Here is a 17,734-nt window from a genome sequence, read left to right as displayed (position 1 = left end):
ATGAAATTCAAGTATGCTAAGGTTCATATCTTCTGTTACACAATATTCCAAGCTTCAAAGTATCATATTTAACTGTACACTAGCAGATAAAGCCTACTGTAAAAAAATATAATTATAACAAATAAAATACCACAGTTTTATGAGGCAAACCTCGGCTTCAAAATGCAGATTTGACATTTCTCAAACTAAATTCAACAATCGCATAATTCAAAATTTTACATCTTTCCATAGTAGGAATGATTTGAACCTCGAATTGCTTGAGCTGATGCAAAAATTGATCAAGCTGGCCTTTGGTAAACAGAAGAATATCAAAGTTCGCTGATGCTTTAGACGGCTTCCTTTACCTGAAACTTTCAATCAGATAGGCTTTTAAGTATATAAAAGAATTAAGCACTCCAACTTCCTCTTTGGATGGATCGCTTGGAAGTATTTCCAACTTTAATTTCTATATATGAAACAAACTGTGCCTTATTTAAAAACACAAAAATATCATCACTGTAAATAAGGAACATCCACATATGGATAACCATACAACTTTTTTAACAAACCCATTAGTAGAAAAACATATATTGATAGTATTCTCGTCCCAAAAACCACTAATATATCTGAAACAGCCTGTCCTTGAATTAGCATCCAGGGCTGTTCTATGATGACGGCTGCATGCTTACCACACCAACACAATGGCGAAGAACAAACACATTCACTGTTCTATAATGTTGAAGGAGAGTTTGGACAGCAGCTGGGGGACTCCAGATATAACTGATCCATATGTCTACAGAATACAACAATTGGGACAAGTTATTTCCTAGTTAATTGCAAAAGTTTCATGAACACCCACAAAACATAAGTATCTGGTTTGCAGTGAGCTGCATTTTGATCATAAAAGGGCGAGGACATAAACATAGCAGCAAAAAGTTTTCTTTTTTTCCTTTTAAATCACAATAAGATTAGTGCCAAATTCAATGTGGCTGCATTGATTGCTTCTGTGACTGCAATTAAGTCATACCTCCTCATTGTTATGAAGTTGGCACAATGGAACAGCAAGAAGTTTGAAGTTCCTTGGTACGATGAATCTCCGACTTGCTGGAAGCTTGACAAGAAAAAGTTTGTGGCACTCCTGAAAAGATAAGCATTAGACCGTCAAGATTCAAGAACTTCTGGCAGCCATAGAAGTGTGAACGACTAATATGTCGAGAAACTCACCTTAGGTTTTTTTGTACTCGCCGGCAAATATGGATAAAGAAGTGATTCAAAGTTAGGCCTCCACCAAATTCCAAGACATTCTCCAATCTAGAAATCCACGAAAAGAAGTGGTGAGCAAATTAAAGTAATCAAACCATTATTGGAAGATTGTGATTCTATATACCTCCCATTCAGGACCCCGACCATCTTCACCAACTGATAAGTTGCTTGAAAGCTTGCGTTTTAAGCCATCAATATCTGCAGCCGAGAACAAATTTTTAAGTCCTGAAACTTGCCTAGGATCCAATTACCAAGTCTAGGAGCTCAGTTCAACCAATGACTCCTAAAATTGAGATTTACCAGATTCACCCACACGTAAGCGACCTCCAGGAAGTTTGAATGTGGAGTTTTGTACTTGAAGCAACAAGACATGCGGGTGTTTAAACAATTCAACCTGTAATTAGAACTACTGATAATTCAGGGATGGGGATGGAAAGCGATCTCAAAAGTCATATGCAGTGCATATCTCATGCAAAAGTTCATGGATGTAAAACAAACTATACATATGAGAGTAAGCTAGTTCGGACTAAGTATGGATAATTGTACCAAAACGAATGAATCAACTATATCACACCAGATAATAGGATTTAAATGACTGAATCAACTCATAGAAACTAGAAAGATAAGCTGGAGCAGTACATTTGACACCAACTCATATCAGCATCAATAACATCATTACAGAATATAGTTTGATACTATGCTGGATGTTAAGCATTGTTATTCCAAATGTCAATTGTCTACCTACTAATTTCTAGTTCCCGCAGCATATTGATAGGCTATAAGTCTAGAGAATTGTTCAAAACAGGAACTAGTACCAAAGTTCAAACACCAACATGACATACATTTACATACAGTACTATAAAGTAATGAGATTTAATTTCCACTCTTCATACCACAACAACGCTAATATCATGAATGCGGCGAAATAATGAACACCCTCAAGATATGGCAGTTATCAGTCTGCTGAGTCAAACACATTCAAAGAGAAACAACAAAAACAAAATAGTTATTGAATCCAATAACGGTAGCAATCAATTTTACTTTATTTTGTCAACAAGGACATTAATTCTTAGTAAAATGTTATTATTTGCAAGTCGATCATGGACAAATTTATCCAACAGAAATGTAAATTTCGACTACATTTTACTCAACAATCAAGACGATTACCATTCAATCACTACTATATCATTATGGGGCACTATACTACGTATATCGCATCACCATTTATTCCGCAGGAAACTAACGACGCCCACAAGAAATCCAGAGTCCTAACATGGTGTCATAAAACAACACAAAGAAAAGAGAGAATACTGACCACAAGCACCGCAGACACGCATTTCCTCATTCCATACGCATCGTAGCTGATTCCAAATCACAAATTCAGTAGCTTTCCAAACAAAAAAAAAACCCACATAAAAAACACCCAAAATTAACAAGAGAAACACTCTCCCGTCATAAAATCAGTAAACTCGTACATACTTGGCTTTCATACGCAAAACCCGTTCAGCCACCGTCTCGTTCCTCAACGAGACGGCCTCTCTGGAGCCGAAGTAGTAACAGCTCAGGGGGTAAATATCCAGCTCGTCAGTATCACTATGATCAGCACTCTGGTGGGAGTTACCATTCTCCAAAACCACAGTTTGATTAGCCATTTGCAACGATTCCTATGAATCAGAAATACGCTACTGCAACAGTGACAGAGAATAAGCGAAGGTGGTAGAGGGACAGGGAGAAGTGGGGATGGGAATACTGTAATATTCCGGAAAAAGCAGCGGAGTGGGAAAGCCACGTGGCTGTACTGGAGAGAAATGGAGGCTGATAATGGCGGCACGAATATAATAATAGCATAAAGAATAAATAAAGGGAGATAGTGGTATTGCCAGAGCCAATTTCTTAATGGCAGACCAAGTGTAATCAATTTGACATATTTGCCCACAAAAAACGTGTACGCAGGATCGTGTTTGGTTCACGTCATAACAAGTTATTTTTTTACATATTAAAATAATATTATAATATATAAGTCTAATTAGTATAAAATCCATTGGATTTAAAAAAATTGTAAAAACAGTCCACTCATTTCACGCTATGTTTTTTTTTATGAGAAAGTTGGTGAAAAATCCTCAATCACAAAATGTGGTACACTTCATGTGGAAATGTGGTATTAAAAAAGTACCTAGGGACTGAAGACAAAAAAAAACGACGACTGGAGACTGTAGACCAATTTTCCGTTTTTTTATTATGACGCGAAATCGAACATGATCATCCTTTTAAGAATTAATTCATATTTTTGCACAAAAATTATCGATATTATTAAAAAATTTACTTATAAAACTACATATCTTTTTCAATATCTTCTGTAAACTTATAATCGATTTCATCAGTAAAATTCTAAATATAGCACGATAGAATCGACACAACTTACGACCTAATTATGGGAAAAATCGTGATTTTTTAACGATATCATATTAACAAATATTTATGATGCGATAAAACTATTGATAGGTTGAAAAAAGTCAAATTGCAAATCAGATTTATTAATGAACCCGACAAATTCCTCACCAATTTGCTAGCGCCAAGGATTGGCAGCGGCCAGAATAATAATGAGATTCCTGACAGGAAAGAGGTTTCCAGGCGCGTTTACTCCAATTTATGGGGGTCAAAGCTGTATAATTTAATAAGATAAATAAACAATTTTTCAGAAACACAAAACACAAAACATACATAAATAAATTTGTTTGAAACTTGAAAAATATATATTTAAATGTATTCACAATATAAGTAGATCTACCCCCTAACCCACAAAACTATCATAAAAATATAAAGAGTTTTTTTAAAAAAAATCCTAGTTAAATAATTAATTAATTATTATGATGTTTTGGTGTGCACATTTATTTCTTTATAATAATTTAAAATTTTGACTGAGATATCCACAAGACACCAGCAAAAATATTTTTATTTTTATTCTCCACGTGTAAACGTATTTTTTTCTTTATTTATTGTGGTGAGTTAAATGGATTCGGAAATGTTTTATTTATTTGAAGCTAGATATAAAAAATTGACTTTAAAAAGGTACCCTCTACAACATATACATGATAACATTAGTAAAAAAAGAAAAATTAGCGAGGATAATCTAAACTTAAAATTGAGAATATTATATTACCTATTTAAAATGGTATATTTACTAATACAATATACAATTTTGTTATGTTACACTATTATCGTGTATATTTATGTGAGTACCGATAATGTGATGAAACATATAATATTTACAAATTCTATAAATGTTATCTTATCGATATTCACATAAATGTACAAACATTTCCTTGAAATTTCTTAATATTCTATATCTGTCATGATTTGAGAAGTCCATCTAAAACAACCAATCAATTATAATATCATATTCAGAAAGATACGTGAATTTCGACAACATAGTAATAATTCGAGTTATTCACTGTTATTTATTTCATATTATACCCGAAATATAATTTATCCAGATGGAAGTGCAAAACTAAGTTTGAATTTATTTGATGGTTTTTGCATGAATGTATATATCTCTATTTATCCAAAAGGTTTCATATCTACGAGGTTTTTACTCGTTTCTTATTGCATGAAATTGTTTGTAAAGTTGTGCAACTGCATTGTAGGTGCATTTGCTTTGTAAAAATACAATGTGCTTCGGTTTTTGTACGAGTTTGCAGGAGGCGAAGGTGAATTGAGTAGAAAATGAAGCAAATCTTAAAAAGTCAGAATTCAACTCTAATTAAATATATCCAAGCTCGAGTTTGATTCGAAACTCAAAGTTTTTAATATATTTGCTTGAATCAAGTTCGAATCAAGACTTGAGTTCGATTTCATCTCTAAATATTCGAATATGTTCGCAATCTACTCGAAATATATTTATCAAATAAATATTAAAAAGATATTAAAGCTCACTACATCACAAACTAGTCAACAAAATTATTTGGACTTGAGTTTTGTTAGAAAAAAATTCAAATTCTATTTTGATTTGATAATTTCAAATATAAACCAAACATTTTATCATCGGTCTAGATTCCTCCTCACTCCAATTTTGCGGCAGACAAGTATGTGAGTCAGCCTGATCGTGTCGATGAATCACAAATATCACACATGCTTGTACCTGAAAATTTTGTAAGATAGCTGGACCAACTAACAGGTCGAAGCATTATGTCTGCGAACGTCGAATGACTTTATAACTAATGCATTTGGTGTTATTTCGCCGCTACTTTTATATCAATTAGTGTCATTTTAATGTGATTTGATTGACATTTACGACGCAACAATATATGGGAAACAGGTATTCTAAAACAGTTTTGCAGTGGAGCCCGCATGTGGTTAATGAGATCCTACTCATGTGGACATTGCCCTTATGAAAGATGGATAGCCAAGATCTTGCCAAACATACAATTTCAAAAAAAAATTGTGGGTCCTACACATGCATGGACAAATCTTGACCATTCATCCTATCATGGGGGCAATGCCCACATAGGTAGGATGAAATAAACCCCCGCATGTTATACCGCATGTAGTTCGAATCATGGGACGTAATTGATATGATGAAATACAATTTTGAGTGTTTTTTTTTTGGGTGGGGTCGAGTTTAACGCATTAATTTTTAAATTAGTTTGATATGATAAATCGTATGATATAATTGATGTGTGATAGACTCGAACAAAATAATATTCTTAAGAAGAATTGAACTCGTAATCATTTGTACATACAATTATATGTTTAATTAAATCGAAAGTGCAAAAACAAAATTAGCTTTATCTTATTCTTACAAATCAAATACAAATCATCTATTACAATGGACAAAATATGAAAATACATCCTACTATTCCTTGTTATTTTTAATCTCAAATTATTTTGTCAATTTAACCAAATATTTTTTTAATTATTTACCAATTTTTATTTCAGATATTGTCTAATTATTTCGGTCATCTCTCAAAAGAAAAGGCAAACTGATAGTAATAAGACGGAGTCCGAGTCAAAATTTAGTCATATGCAAATCACTACACACCTGACCTAGGGTTTTACGCTGCCATATCTATGAAACTAGCGCCACTCGGCTCCGTCCAGAATGCTCACGACGACTCCCTGTGGACGGCGGCATGGGTTCCGGCGACTGAAGATTCGGCGGCGCTTCTACTGACGGGGTCGCTGGACGAGACGGTGAGGCTGTGGAATCCGGAAGGCCCTGAGAAGCTGCTGACGAATACCGGGCACTGCCTCGGAGTCGTTTCTGTGGCGGCTCACCCGTCCGGCAGAATTGCGGCATCCGCCTCCATCGATAGCTTTATTCGAGTCTTCGATGTCGCCACTAACAATACTATAGCCACTCTCGAGGCTCCCCCATCCGAAGTTTGGCAACTGAAGTTCAATCCCCAGGTATCTATTTCTAGTACTAAAAGCTCGTGTAGTGGTGAATTTTGTTTAGCATGAGCTCGTGTGTTGATGATGGTTTGAATCCATGTGAATCAAGGGATCAAATTGGTATTGAAATTTGGTGTTGAGGTCGTTATCCTTTTGAAGACTTTTGTATGCTAGACTAAAGATTCCGTTTGTTTATATCGCTGTTCCATTTTAACCGAGTAGATTTAAAAATTAAACTCAATGGAAAAATGAGTTTAAAGGAACTATAACTGAAATGAAGTCTGAAAACCCCTTGCATCTGAGACTCGTCCAAATAAATTTTGAAGGAACGTGCGCTTGTTGTCATTTTAGTTTAGCTGGTGTCACCAACTACATGTGCTGGAAAACACGGGTCCTGTTAGTCAAATATTGGAGACTAGAAAAAAACAGAAAAAAAATTGTTGCTTATGGAGATCATTGGCTGAAAACCGTACGTTTAAAAAACATAGCTCAACTTTCAAGGAAAATCTGAGTGAATTTGTTATGAACCCACCAGATTAAAATAACAGGACAACATTCGTCGAACAATCCAAATTGAATGAAGATACCAAATGTGAGCTAGATCGTTATTTTGGGACATCTTTAACTTGAATTTAATACCTGAATTATCATAATTACGAGTATTCACCACACGTGGAAGGTCTAACGAGATTTTTGCATTAATATAATAGCTTAGGACTTTATTCTACTTCACTCTTTGCTATTTCTTACCTTTTTCCTCCTAGGAATAAGCTACCTGGTGATAAGATATTTCTTCCATTCTAAAAATTAGTTGTACAAATTTTAACGAAATTCGTGGAAATTTCTATAGTGGTTATATTTTGTTGAAGTTCCCAAATATGCTCCAAGTTAGTAGAAGTTAAAGGTTATCTTACTATTAATTGCTGATGTCAATTCAATCTTCTGGAGATTGCTTTGACTATATGCTAAATTCTGTAGGTTTCATTTGTCTGTAGTTTATGTTTCCTTAATTTATGGCTCCTGTTATACATTGAAAAGAATTATGTTACGCATCACGAAGGTTTGCAACTTGCCCCAATGCCATGTTCCTGGTCCGCATGATATGTTTGAACTATGACGTGCTTGGGCATTCAACAAGTATTCCAGACTGCCACATTTCTAACTTGTTTTGAGAGTTCCTGAACATTCACCATTGTTTGCTATCATTTAATTTTAGAATTTCTCTCAGTGCGTGGTAGAAGTGTGTCACTCAATATTCTTTCTTTCTTCTTTGTTCTAACTTGTTTTGAGTCTCCTCAACATGCGTTGTTTGCAAAATAACCGATGCTTGCATTTACTCGCTGTTGGAATTCGTCTCAAGATTTGATAGAAATGCTATTATTTGAAATTCCTTCTTACTTCTTTTTTCATTTTGGGAATGAAGGAAATTAACATTAGCAAATTATGGAAATTTTTACTCTGTTGATCATGTACGTGAGTTGGATAAGTTTTTCATGCCTACGTTGAACTTAGATTCTAAGTTTGGAGCATAGATCACAAAGTTTCCGATTCTTGTTGATGCCACATATTTCAGTTACAAATGCACCCATTTTAGGTTCATTTTATGTTTGTTTTGACACGGGTTTGTACATGTCTATGTATTTGTCAATCAATTTAAGGTTAAGCAATCTAAATTTCTTTGTTGACTTTTAGATAAATTAGATCTGGAAGTTCTTCCAGTGCCATTATACATATTGCTTTGCAATGAGATGTTTTTGCTCACAATTTTTTTGTCAGTGTATAATACTTGGGAGAATTCTTCAACAGTCATTCCTGCTGGCTGCTTTGATGTGCATGATTTATGAAATTCAAATTCTCCTCATGGCACATATACTATACTCTTTTCCAGGCAATTTGATGATTGCTATTGTGTAGCTCGGAGAGTGAAATCCCCTGATTCTGTCGAACTTCATCAACTTTTGATTGAAACTTCCGATCAACCGTGAAATTCAATAATGTTACTAGCTCCTTTATGACTAAGCAAAAACTATTTATTCTATTTCAGGGCACAACGCTAGCAGCTGCTGGAGGTGGTAGTGCTTCAGTGAAGCTTTGGGATACTGCAGAATGGCAGTTAATTGCTACGTTATCAGTTCCTCGACCAGAAGGCTTGAAACCCTCCGAGAAAAGTGGCAATAAGAAGTTTACCCTCTCGGTGGCATGGAGCCCTGATGGTAGACAAATCGCTTGTGGCTCAATGGATGGCACCATCTCTGTTTTTGATGTGGCTCGTGCAAAATTCTTACACCACTTAGAAGGCCATTGCATGCCAGTTCGCAGTCTGGTGTACTCATCAGCACCTCTCGATTCGAGAGTTCTCTTCTCCGCCTCAGACGATGGCCACATTCACGTTTATGATGCTGAGGCAAAAAGTTTGATTACATCAATGTCAGGGCACTCTAGTTGGGTTCTGAGTGTCGACGTGTCCCCAGATGGAGTGGCAATTGCTACAGGATCGAGTGACAAAACCGTACGGCTCTGGGATCTCAAAATGAGAGCAGCTACCCAGATATTAACCAGCCACACCGACCAGGTATGGGCCGTGGCATTTGGACCACCTTCGCGTACAGATGTAAGATCTTGTCTGCTCGCGAGTGTGTCCGACGACAAAAGCTTATCCTTCTATAAATATTCTTGAGTTTGTCAATTTAAATTAAAGGTTAGCAAAAGCAGTGGATAGCAAACTTATGGGTAAACTTCTGACCTGCTTTATGGACTGTCCTGATTTGTGTTGCGCAATGTCCATACTAAAACTACATTATTTACTTGGTTTTATCACTGACCATATTGGTAAATTTTGGTGCAATTTTTTTTAGATGATTTTACTGCCATTTTAGTATGAGATAGTTTGATTTTGTTTTCAATTATCCTACACTAGGCTCTTGATAAGTGTCAAATTGGTATTTCCAGATTAATCTATACTTGTTGAGAATCGAATGACTATATCTTATTATTTTTATTTTTATTGCGTGACTCGAAAGAAAACCTCATTAGCTAGCTACCCTTTATACTAATTGTTATTATTATTGGTATTATGATATTTTTTTTTATTTAACACCTAATATCTTTATTTTAATTAATATTAATATTGGAGAAGAAACTTTATTATTGATAACTTGCTAGTATACAAAATTACGTGAGGTTTGTTCAAGATCAAATGACGATTTCACCCTTCGTACATAAATTATAATAAAAAGTCTGATGAAAATTATTTACGTTCTTTTCAATTTTAAGATAATATTTTATTTTGTTACGAATAAATTATTTAATATAAAAAATTTATTGTATATGCATATACCGGGTGTGAAGATGTATGGATGTATGTATTTATGAAAAGGCCACACTCTAATGCTTTTTAGTTGATATTCAAAATAAATATAGTTCACAATTTTAAAAAGTTGACAAATTAAAATTTCAAATTTTGAGTCACGAGCGTTCATATGAACCTATAATAGATGTACAAAATTACCAAAACTAATTTTTTAATTCAATTTTATTTTAGTTTTAAAAAGAATGGTAATGATAATTTCAAAACTTCAGTATATGAAATCATTTTTTGTTATTATCAATACTGAACTTAAAATTTCAAACGTTAGATTTCAAGATTAAATTAAGCTTAACCGAGACAAGGAAATAAATGTATACTGTTAGATACCGTTTGGATCATGGTATGAGATATATAGTATGGAGATAAGTAATATTTGGTAATAATAAAATAAATAGAAAATGATATTTAATATAATGTTTGATTTAATTGATTTGATTGATTAAATTTGAGATAATATGATATTACCATTTTGTCATTGTTGAAAATATTAATAGAATATTAATAATATTATTTATTAAGAGTAATATCGTACTTTTATATTATTGATTTTATTGATGTGAGATAAATTGTTACGAATTTAATTGATGTGAAATAAATAATTAATAATTTGATTGATCGAGATAAATAATACTTGTATAAAACAAATGATATGATATGACTATTTATATTAGTACTTATAAGTACTTGAACAAAACAGTACCTTAAATGCTATTCTATTACATTGTTTTAATTTTTTTGTAGAAAATAAATTTCGCTCCACGAATCTGATATAAAAAAATGTCTTTTTATGAAATTATAAAATATTTATCTTAGTGACACATTTTTAAGTCTAAGAAAAAAAAAAGAGATACATAAGAATCATTTTAACTTCGAGCAGTACTTTTACCAATCTTTGATCAAACATATTGTCCTAAAAAAAAATAAAATAAAAAATAAACAAAAAATAATTAATATAGTTTAACAAAAAAATAATCCAAACAAATAAAAAAATATAAATATTTAAAACATACTAAAATATCATACATTCACCCCAAAGCTATCATATTATAGAAAATCAATATAAAATGCTTCACCTCTGATTATATAAATTTATTTGAGTGCGATAAAGAAAAAAAAGGAAGATAATTTATCAAATGGATAAAATATTATTTTGAGAAAATAATAATAAAAAAACGAAATGATTGAAATTTATTTGAAAACTTACAGATATATGGTAATTATTTTCATTAGTTTTTTTATTTGTTTTTATAATAATAATTATTATTTTAAATGAAAAAAGAACCGTGTGACGGAGTGATATTTGCTTGCTTGCGCTAGCAAATGTTGACCGGACATCCGATAGTTCTAAAATCCCAAAACTATTGCCAAAACCATTCCATGCAAAATTACATTCGCCCATTATTCAAACTTCTTAATTGTATGACTAGTTTAATTTCTTATTAGTCGAAAATTTTTATAGTTAGGTATATTCAAATCCCACTTCATAATATAAAATTTAATATTATTTAAATAAATTATTCTAACATTTCAAAATTGGATTTTGAAAATGGGTCAAATTGATGAATTATTGAAGTAATTTGATATTAATGTATCTTTTCGAGAAAACAGTTTATTGATTTCTTTCTTTATTATTTTTAATATCACGGTTACCATAGACAGTTGATTGATGGGAGAAAAATAAGAGAAACAACACTTCATACTTTATATCAGTACACATACGTACGCATTGCCTATGTGTATAATACTTTTCTAATTTATTTGAATTATATTTAAATAAAGATTAAAATATAATTATAAGAAACAATGAAAAAATACACTGTAATTTTAATATATAAATTTAAAAATAAATAAATAAAATTCAAATAGAAATGGAACCTCAAGACCCAAAATGAAGAGACGTAATTTACATTTTTTACCCCTTAAACTGGTTTAGTGCAAAGTCCCCTTTAATATCGTTCTTATGTTCGTGGTGGGACTCCACAACAAGAAACCGAAAATAAAAAAAAATAATTTTAGAGAGAGAGAGAGAGCACCGCAAAATTCCCGAGAAGCCAGCAAGCAAACTTAGAGAGAGAAACTCACGCAGACGGCAGATTTCACTCCACTTTTCGTACTACGCATACCAGCAGACCGTTGTGTTTTTTTTTTTTGGAGTTAGTAATTTATTGGAGAGACCAGAAGTTGGAGTAAATTTGGAGGAATATAAGTTGTTGAATCAGTCATAGGAAGTGGAGAGGAGCTCTGGTTTTGCCTGCGGCGGGGGAGGTTGGTGGCGCCGGTCCGTGAGTCAAAGCTCGGTCTGGCTTTTCTGTTGATGAGCTAAAGAGGAAGAGATCGAGACTGGTCGTATTCAATTCATGGTATGCTTTTGCTTGAAACGACTCTTCCGCTGCCGTTTTGACGTGTTCCGGACTTATTTAAATTTAGCCTCGACTGTTTGGATTTTAGTTTTCATCTATTTTGTTTTTTTTCCCTCAAAATTTGAAAATGTACGAAATTGGATGCCTAATCTAGTATACTTTACCATCCTATTAATTGATAATTAAATAGAGTTTGCATGAGTTCCGCGCCTAATTTGTTTTACTTGTTAGAATTCTCATGTATTTCATTTTATTACATACACCACACTATCCTCGTTTTTAACGAGATTACACTGAAATGTAGAGGAAAAAGTGTTTTGGAAGAATTTATGTTTGCTTATTTTAATTTTAAGATAAGAAAAATCGAATAATTTGCTTACATTTTGTGTGACTGTTTTTATGTTATTTAGGTAGGAAATTAGTTGGTAGGATATTATAGATGATGTAATTGGGGAATTGAGACTCCGATATTTTATGCACATTTAAGCACAGAATTCGAGTGCACTACTATCATAAGTTTGCAGTGATTAGATGTTCTGTAATTTTAATATCTTTTTCAGCCATCAGTGCAGTGCCTAGATTTCTCATGGTTTTGTAGGTCTGTTAAGCTTAAATGTCAGTGATCAAGCTTCTGGCAGTACATTATTATCTGTTAAGGTTAAATTGATATCCACACATGGATCCTTTCGTAGTAACCGTTACAATTAACCTCCATTATATCATATTCGTCCCTGAGCAGTCTGATTATAGCAAGTAAGACAGGTTATCCATGTCCAATGCATTAATTGAAGCTGCTAACTTTGTGAATATCTTTCACTAAAGATTAGTTATTTGGCCTGCCTCTGGTGACAGTAGATTATTTAGTTGTTGTTTTATTGCATAGTTTGATCCCTATTTAATCTGACATAATTTGTGGCCTAATGCAGTTTGCTTTTTAAAAAATTTAAATCAGATTACACACGGCCTTGAAATTATAAATAAAATATTAGTCTAATTGGGGTACATGAACTGGACGATAAAATGGGAATAAGAAGTGTTTCAAGCACACCTATTTCATTGGTTAGGTGGTGTGACTTTGACTTTGGCACAGAGAGAGGTGGGGATGGAATTAAGATTTTATTTTCCATTTATTTCCAAATTAAATGATTTCTATGTTTAAAGTTATGAATATACATTCCCCGAAATTCCTTATATAATCCTTATCCAAATTCTGTCTCTAAATTCTAGCCTATCTTGTTAAAATTTTGAATCAGTTGATCAGGGTTTGAGACGCTTAAGATCTTTATTTATGGAGTAATAATTTTTACAGAGTCAATTTTCTCATAGGAAAATGAGGTTTGATTTGCTGTTACAAATCTAATGATTTTTTCCTATATATATTTGCAGGCGTCACCTGTTAACATAATTGTTGGTTCGCATGTATGGGTTGAAGATCCCGTCTTGGCATGGATTGATGGAGAAGTACATAAAATAGATGGTCAAGATGTCCAAGTTCACACTACAAATGGCAAAAAGGTGATTGATGAAATAGGTCATCTTAATGTTTTTATCTCTGTCGCACATATGTGTTGAATATGTTATATCCTAGTGTCTTTTAGGGATGGCAATGGGTAGGGTATGGGTCGGATTTCATACACCCATCCCCATACCCATTTATTAAATTCATCCCCATACCCATACCCATACCCATCGGGTATTGAATTTCATCCCCATCCCCATACCCATCGGATTATCGGATACCCATACCCTACCCAATTACCCAATTATCATATACAATTGAATTTTTTCAAATTTAAATTGTTTCAAAAGTTATGAATATTTAAAAAATTATTTAGATGAACAATAAGAAAAATTATTAATGAACAAAATAAAATTTATAGAAAAAATAACAAAATATTAAAAATAGTTTATATTAGTTAAACAAAAGTACGCAATTCAACAAAAATATAGTAGAATTTACATCATATCCAAAAATTCATAATTCAGTTGATTAATCATCTATGAGCTACCCCTAATTTAATCATATGTAAGCATTATCAACCCAAAATCAAACTAAATCGGTTTATCTCCGAACTAATCGTACATGTCTTCATCACTTGACATTGTAGTGTCCTGCAAAATGATGAAGAACAACATAAATAATTGACCCAACAGTTTATTTTCAATGTCAAATTTAACAAAATTACATTGTATTAAAAACTTACAACATCAACATCAATAGTGTCCTCATCATATTCAACTGAAGAGTAATATGCTTCCGTTTCTTGTGAACTTGTAGCTACAAAATTCAAAGAAAAAAATCATTATTGTATATTGTAAATTTATAATTTTTTTTTGTTCAAAAACAATAAAAACTAAAAACGCAATTTATATTACCTTGTTTCTCATTCAACAACCAACTTTGAGTGCACATCAACGCTTCTATGGTTTTTGGATGAAGCCTGCTTCTATGGGAACTCACCAATCTGCCACCAGTACTAAATGCTGATTCTGAAGCCACCGTTGATATTGGAATGGCAAGCAAATCTCGTGCCATCCTCATCAAAGTGGGATATTTGATTCCATTGGTCTTCCACCACTCCAATATGTCAAAATCAACATTTCTAGGCAACACTTTGTCTTCCAAGTAATGATCTAGCTCAGTCTTCATATCAGTGTAAACATCACACTCAAGTGCTATTTCTTTATCGAAACTATCCAAAAAATCATCAGTACTTGTATTCAATCTAGTCTCCGTTGATCTTTGTTCAACACTGACATAACCATTATTATTTGTATAATCGTCAAGCAAATCATAACACATCTTTTTAATCTTTCTAACAGGTTCTTTAAAACCAACATCTCCATGTGTTCTTTTGAAACAATACTCAACTAACTTTGTCTTATATCTTGGATCTAAAATAGTAGCTATTCCCATCACCCCATGAATATCACACCAATACTTCTCAAATTTGGAAAGCATCCTTTCAGTCATGGAAGAAATTACCTTGTTAGGAGATGTGGTCCACTTGAGCAATGAAGCTTTAATTTCACAAACTTTGGGAAAAAAGATATTAGTCGTGGGATATTTTCTTCCAGAAAATACTTCAGTCACAGAATAAAACACTTGCAACATTTTAGAAACCTCTTCTGCTAACAACCACTCTTCATCTGTTGGGAAACATTTATATGATGGATCACGAAATCTCAGACGAGCAAACACATCTTTAAAAGATATAGCAGTCATGAGCATCACATATGTTGAGTTCCAACGAGTTTTACAATCCAACACCAATTTTTTAGCATTCATATTGCGTACTACAATCCGTGCCACATCATCAAACTTTTGCTCTCTTTTAGGAGATGCTCTCCAATATGCGACACTTTCACGAATTTTCTCAACACTAGGCGCAATGATATCCAAACCATCTTGGACAACTAAATTCAAAATATGAGCAGCACAACGCATATGAAGTAAAGACCCTTGCAGCATAAGTGTAGAACGATCAAGCTTATGCATCACATAGTTCATAAGAGAATCATTAGTGGAACAATTATCAACAGTAATGGTGGATATTTTCCTATCAATATTCCAATCCATCATAGACTTAACTATCACATTAGCAAGGACTTCTGAGGTATGTGGAGAACGAACATAAGCAAACCTACATAATTCCATTAAAATAATGTATACATGTAAGTATCTATTTGACTGAAATCATAAAAAGTGTGAAAAATGTTACATATTTGAGTGACAAATAGAATATATACCTCAAAATACGACCTTGCAAAGTCCAATTATCATCTATGAAATGGGCAGTCAAAGCCAAAAATCCTTTCCTCTGATTAGATGCAGTCCACATGTCGGTGGTTAAAGCAATTCGGCCTTTATTAGATTCCAATAAACTCAATACTTTTGTCTTTTCATAATCATACATTTTCAGTATATCATTCTTGATGGTATTGCGACTTGGAACCTTGAACAAAGGCTGAAGACTTGCTAAAAGTTTATGAAATCCATGATGCTCCACTATTGCCAATGGATACTCATGTAAAATTATCATTTCAACAAGAATTGACCTTGATGTTTCTTGATCAAATTGAAAGCCTTTAATAGCAAATTCCCCTTTGTTTTGCTCTTTAATCAGTAGTTTCTGCCTTATATCACTAACAGTTCTTCTTGGACAAATTTTGAAATGTTCACGTAAATGTGTTGTCCCATGTTTGCTTTGGCCAGAAAGAGATTTTTTGCAGTAGTTGCAAATTGCCTTATCCATTCCATTAATTTTCTTCCTTTCAAAATGATTCCACACATCAGAAGTCAACTTTCTCTTCCTTGTTTCACTAGGAGAGGCACCATCAACAGATGTTGTATTTTGTGGAACAAGTGGAACCTCGTGATTTATTTCAGATAGTGGTACTTCATTTTCTGTTATATGATCTGTTGAGTCCATTTAATATACCTGAAAGTGGTGAAGTAATATATGTTAAAAAAAAACAAAATAAAATAAAATAGAGAAAATAACAATTCTTTTGCAAACTTAAGAAGAATGAAAATAAAATAGAGAAAATAACAATGTGAACTTTTCCCTACCCATTTTGCTTGTGAAGAAAATTTAAAGGAAAGGCAGATTATGTTTTTTGTTTTTAAAAAATAAGACATGATCAACACATCAAGAGATCAAGTGGTTATTCTAAACAACCACAATTAGTGTATACTCGCAGAATGCACCAGGCCCAACTCACTCATACATCAAGACACAATCTACATATTAGGTTTCTTACAAGTTTTTTTTTTAAAAAAAAAAACTAAAAAGAGAGTAAATAAATAAATAAAGATTCGCGGCTCCCGTTAGGAATATATATAACACAGTCAAGCCAACAAACTCTATCCAGGCTATTTCCATGAAGCTGCCTGATGGACATTTTCCACAGATGAAAAAGGCCATAATCTTAAATAATTAAGTTACAAGTATTTGATAAATAGCTAGTTTCATAAGTTGTCCTCGAAAGGCACACGAAAATCATATAGCCGGCCTACTGGTAAACTTAAATATAATAAGACAGATGGGGATTATTTTAAATGCTCAAGATTTTTTTTTTGATAAAAGACTAATTTATATTATAATAGGTAAAAGTTACATGAGATAGCGGATAAGTAATCCGCGAAATTACATAAGAGCTGGACTATTGTCTTAAAGCACTATTATCCCGTCAATAAAAATTGCCAATCCCTAGTTAAATCTGAAATAGATAAGTGCCCAAAATCTTTAAAGCTGGTTGTCCAAGACGCAATTCTGAACTTAATCTTCTCCCATATCTGATCAGCTGATTCCTGTGCATCTTCAAAGATTCTTCTATTCCTTTCCAACCATAGGGACCATAGTACTCCGTG

The 17,734-nt window shown here is 33.0% G+C and overlaps 3 protein-coding genes across 4 annotated transcripts in view; 2 read left to right on the top strand and 1 right to left on the bottom strand.

Annotated features, from left to right (window-relative positions):
- Nucleotides 1–427: 427 nt before the first annotated feature.
- LOC140825859 (pre-mRNA cleavage factor Im 25 kDa subunit 1-like) lies at nucleotides 428–3,084 on the bottom strand. Of its 2 annotated transcripts, none has more exons than XM_073187860.1 (7): nucleotides 2,722–3,084; nucleotides 2,558–2,603; nucleotides 1,543–1,636; nucleotides 1,367–1,440; nucleotides 1,200–1,290; nucleotides 1,007–1,114; nucleotides 428–772 (listed from the first exon to the last, which is right to left on the bottom strand). In XM_073187860.1, exons 1-6 carry the CDS (start codon nucleotides 2,892–2,894, stop codon nucleotides 1,017–1,019), a joined length of 576 nt encoding a protein of 191 aa, XP_073043961.1. In that variant the 5' UTR covers nucleotides 2,895–3,084; the 3' UTR covers nucleotides 428–772; nucleotides 1,007–1,016. The 2 variants fall into 2 exon arrangements, with proteins under 2 accessions (XP_073043961.1, XP_073043960.1); XM_073187859.1 differs by having other exon boundaries at nucleotides 1,007–1,117; nucleotides 1,204–1,290; nucleotides 2,722–3,082.
- A 3,136-nt stretch (nucleotides 3,085–6,220) lies between these two features.
- On the top strand, nucleotides 6,221–9,497 carry LOC140825858 (WD repeat-containing protein VIP3). Its single transcript, XM_073187858.1, has 2 exons — nucleotides 6,221–6,648; nucleotides 8,678–9,497. The coding sequence occupies exons 1-2, from the start codon at nucleotides 6,310–6,312 to the stop codon at nucleotides 9,308–9,310; spliced, it is 972 nt and encodes a 323-aa protein (XP_073043959.1). The 5' UTR covers nucleotides 6,221–6,309; the 3' UTR covers nucleotides 9,311–9,497.
- Nucleotides 9,498–11,992: 2,495 nt separating this feature from the next.
- Nucleotides 11,993–17,734, top strand: part of LOC140825857 (myosin-17-like) — a 32,577-nt gene continuing 26,835 nt past the window's right edge. Inside the window, exons 1-2 of the mRNA XM_073187857.1 lie at nucleotides 11,993–12,360; nucleotides 13,747–13,875. Coding sequence (XP_073043958.1) covers nucleotides 12,358–12,360; nucleotides 13,747–13,875 — 132 coding nt within the window. The 5' untranslated portion in view covers nucleotides 11,993–12,357. The remainder of the gene's footprint in view (nucleotides 12,361–13,746; nucleotides 13,876–17,734) is intronic.

Source organism: Primulina eburnea, chromosome 3, assembly GCF_022965805.1.
Source record: "Primulina eburnea isolate SZY01 chromosome 3, ASM2296580v1, whole genome shotgun sequence".
Classification (NCBI taxonomy): Eukaryota; Viridiplantae; Streptophyta; class Magnoliopsida; order Lamiales; family Gesneriaceae; genus Primulina; species Primulina eburnea.
Note: the sequence above shows the minus strand (reverse complement) of the source record. Positions and strands in the feature narration are given on the sequence as shown.

What these genes read in the sequence shown, in the direction of transcription:
- LOC140825859 (XM_073187859.1), bottom strand. Translation starts at nt 2,894, where the DNA reads ATGGCTAATCAAACTGTGGTTTTGGAGAATGGTAACTCCCACCAGAGT. An exon ending in GCGTGTCTGCGGTGCTTGTG is followed by an intron (nt 1,637 to 2,557) that starts GTCAGTATTCTC and finishes TTCTAATTACAG; the next exon opens with GTTGAATTGTTTAAACACCC. An exon ending in GTCGGGGTCCTGAATGGGAG is followed by an intron (nt 1,291 to 1,366) that starts GTATATAGAATC and finishes GTGGATTTCTAG; the next exon opens with ATTGGAGAATGTCTTGGAAT.
- LOC140825858 (XM_073187858.1), top strand. Translation starts at nt 6,310, where the DNA reads ATGAAACTAGCGCCACTCGGCTCCGTCCAGAATGCTCACGACGACTCC. An exon ending in AACTGAAGTTCAATCCCCAG is followed by an intron (nt 6,649 to 8,677) that starts GTATCTATTTCT and finishes ATTCTATTTCAG; the next exon opens with GGCACAACGCTAGCAGCTGC.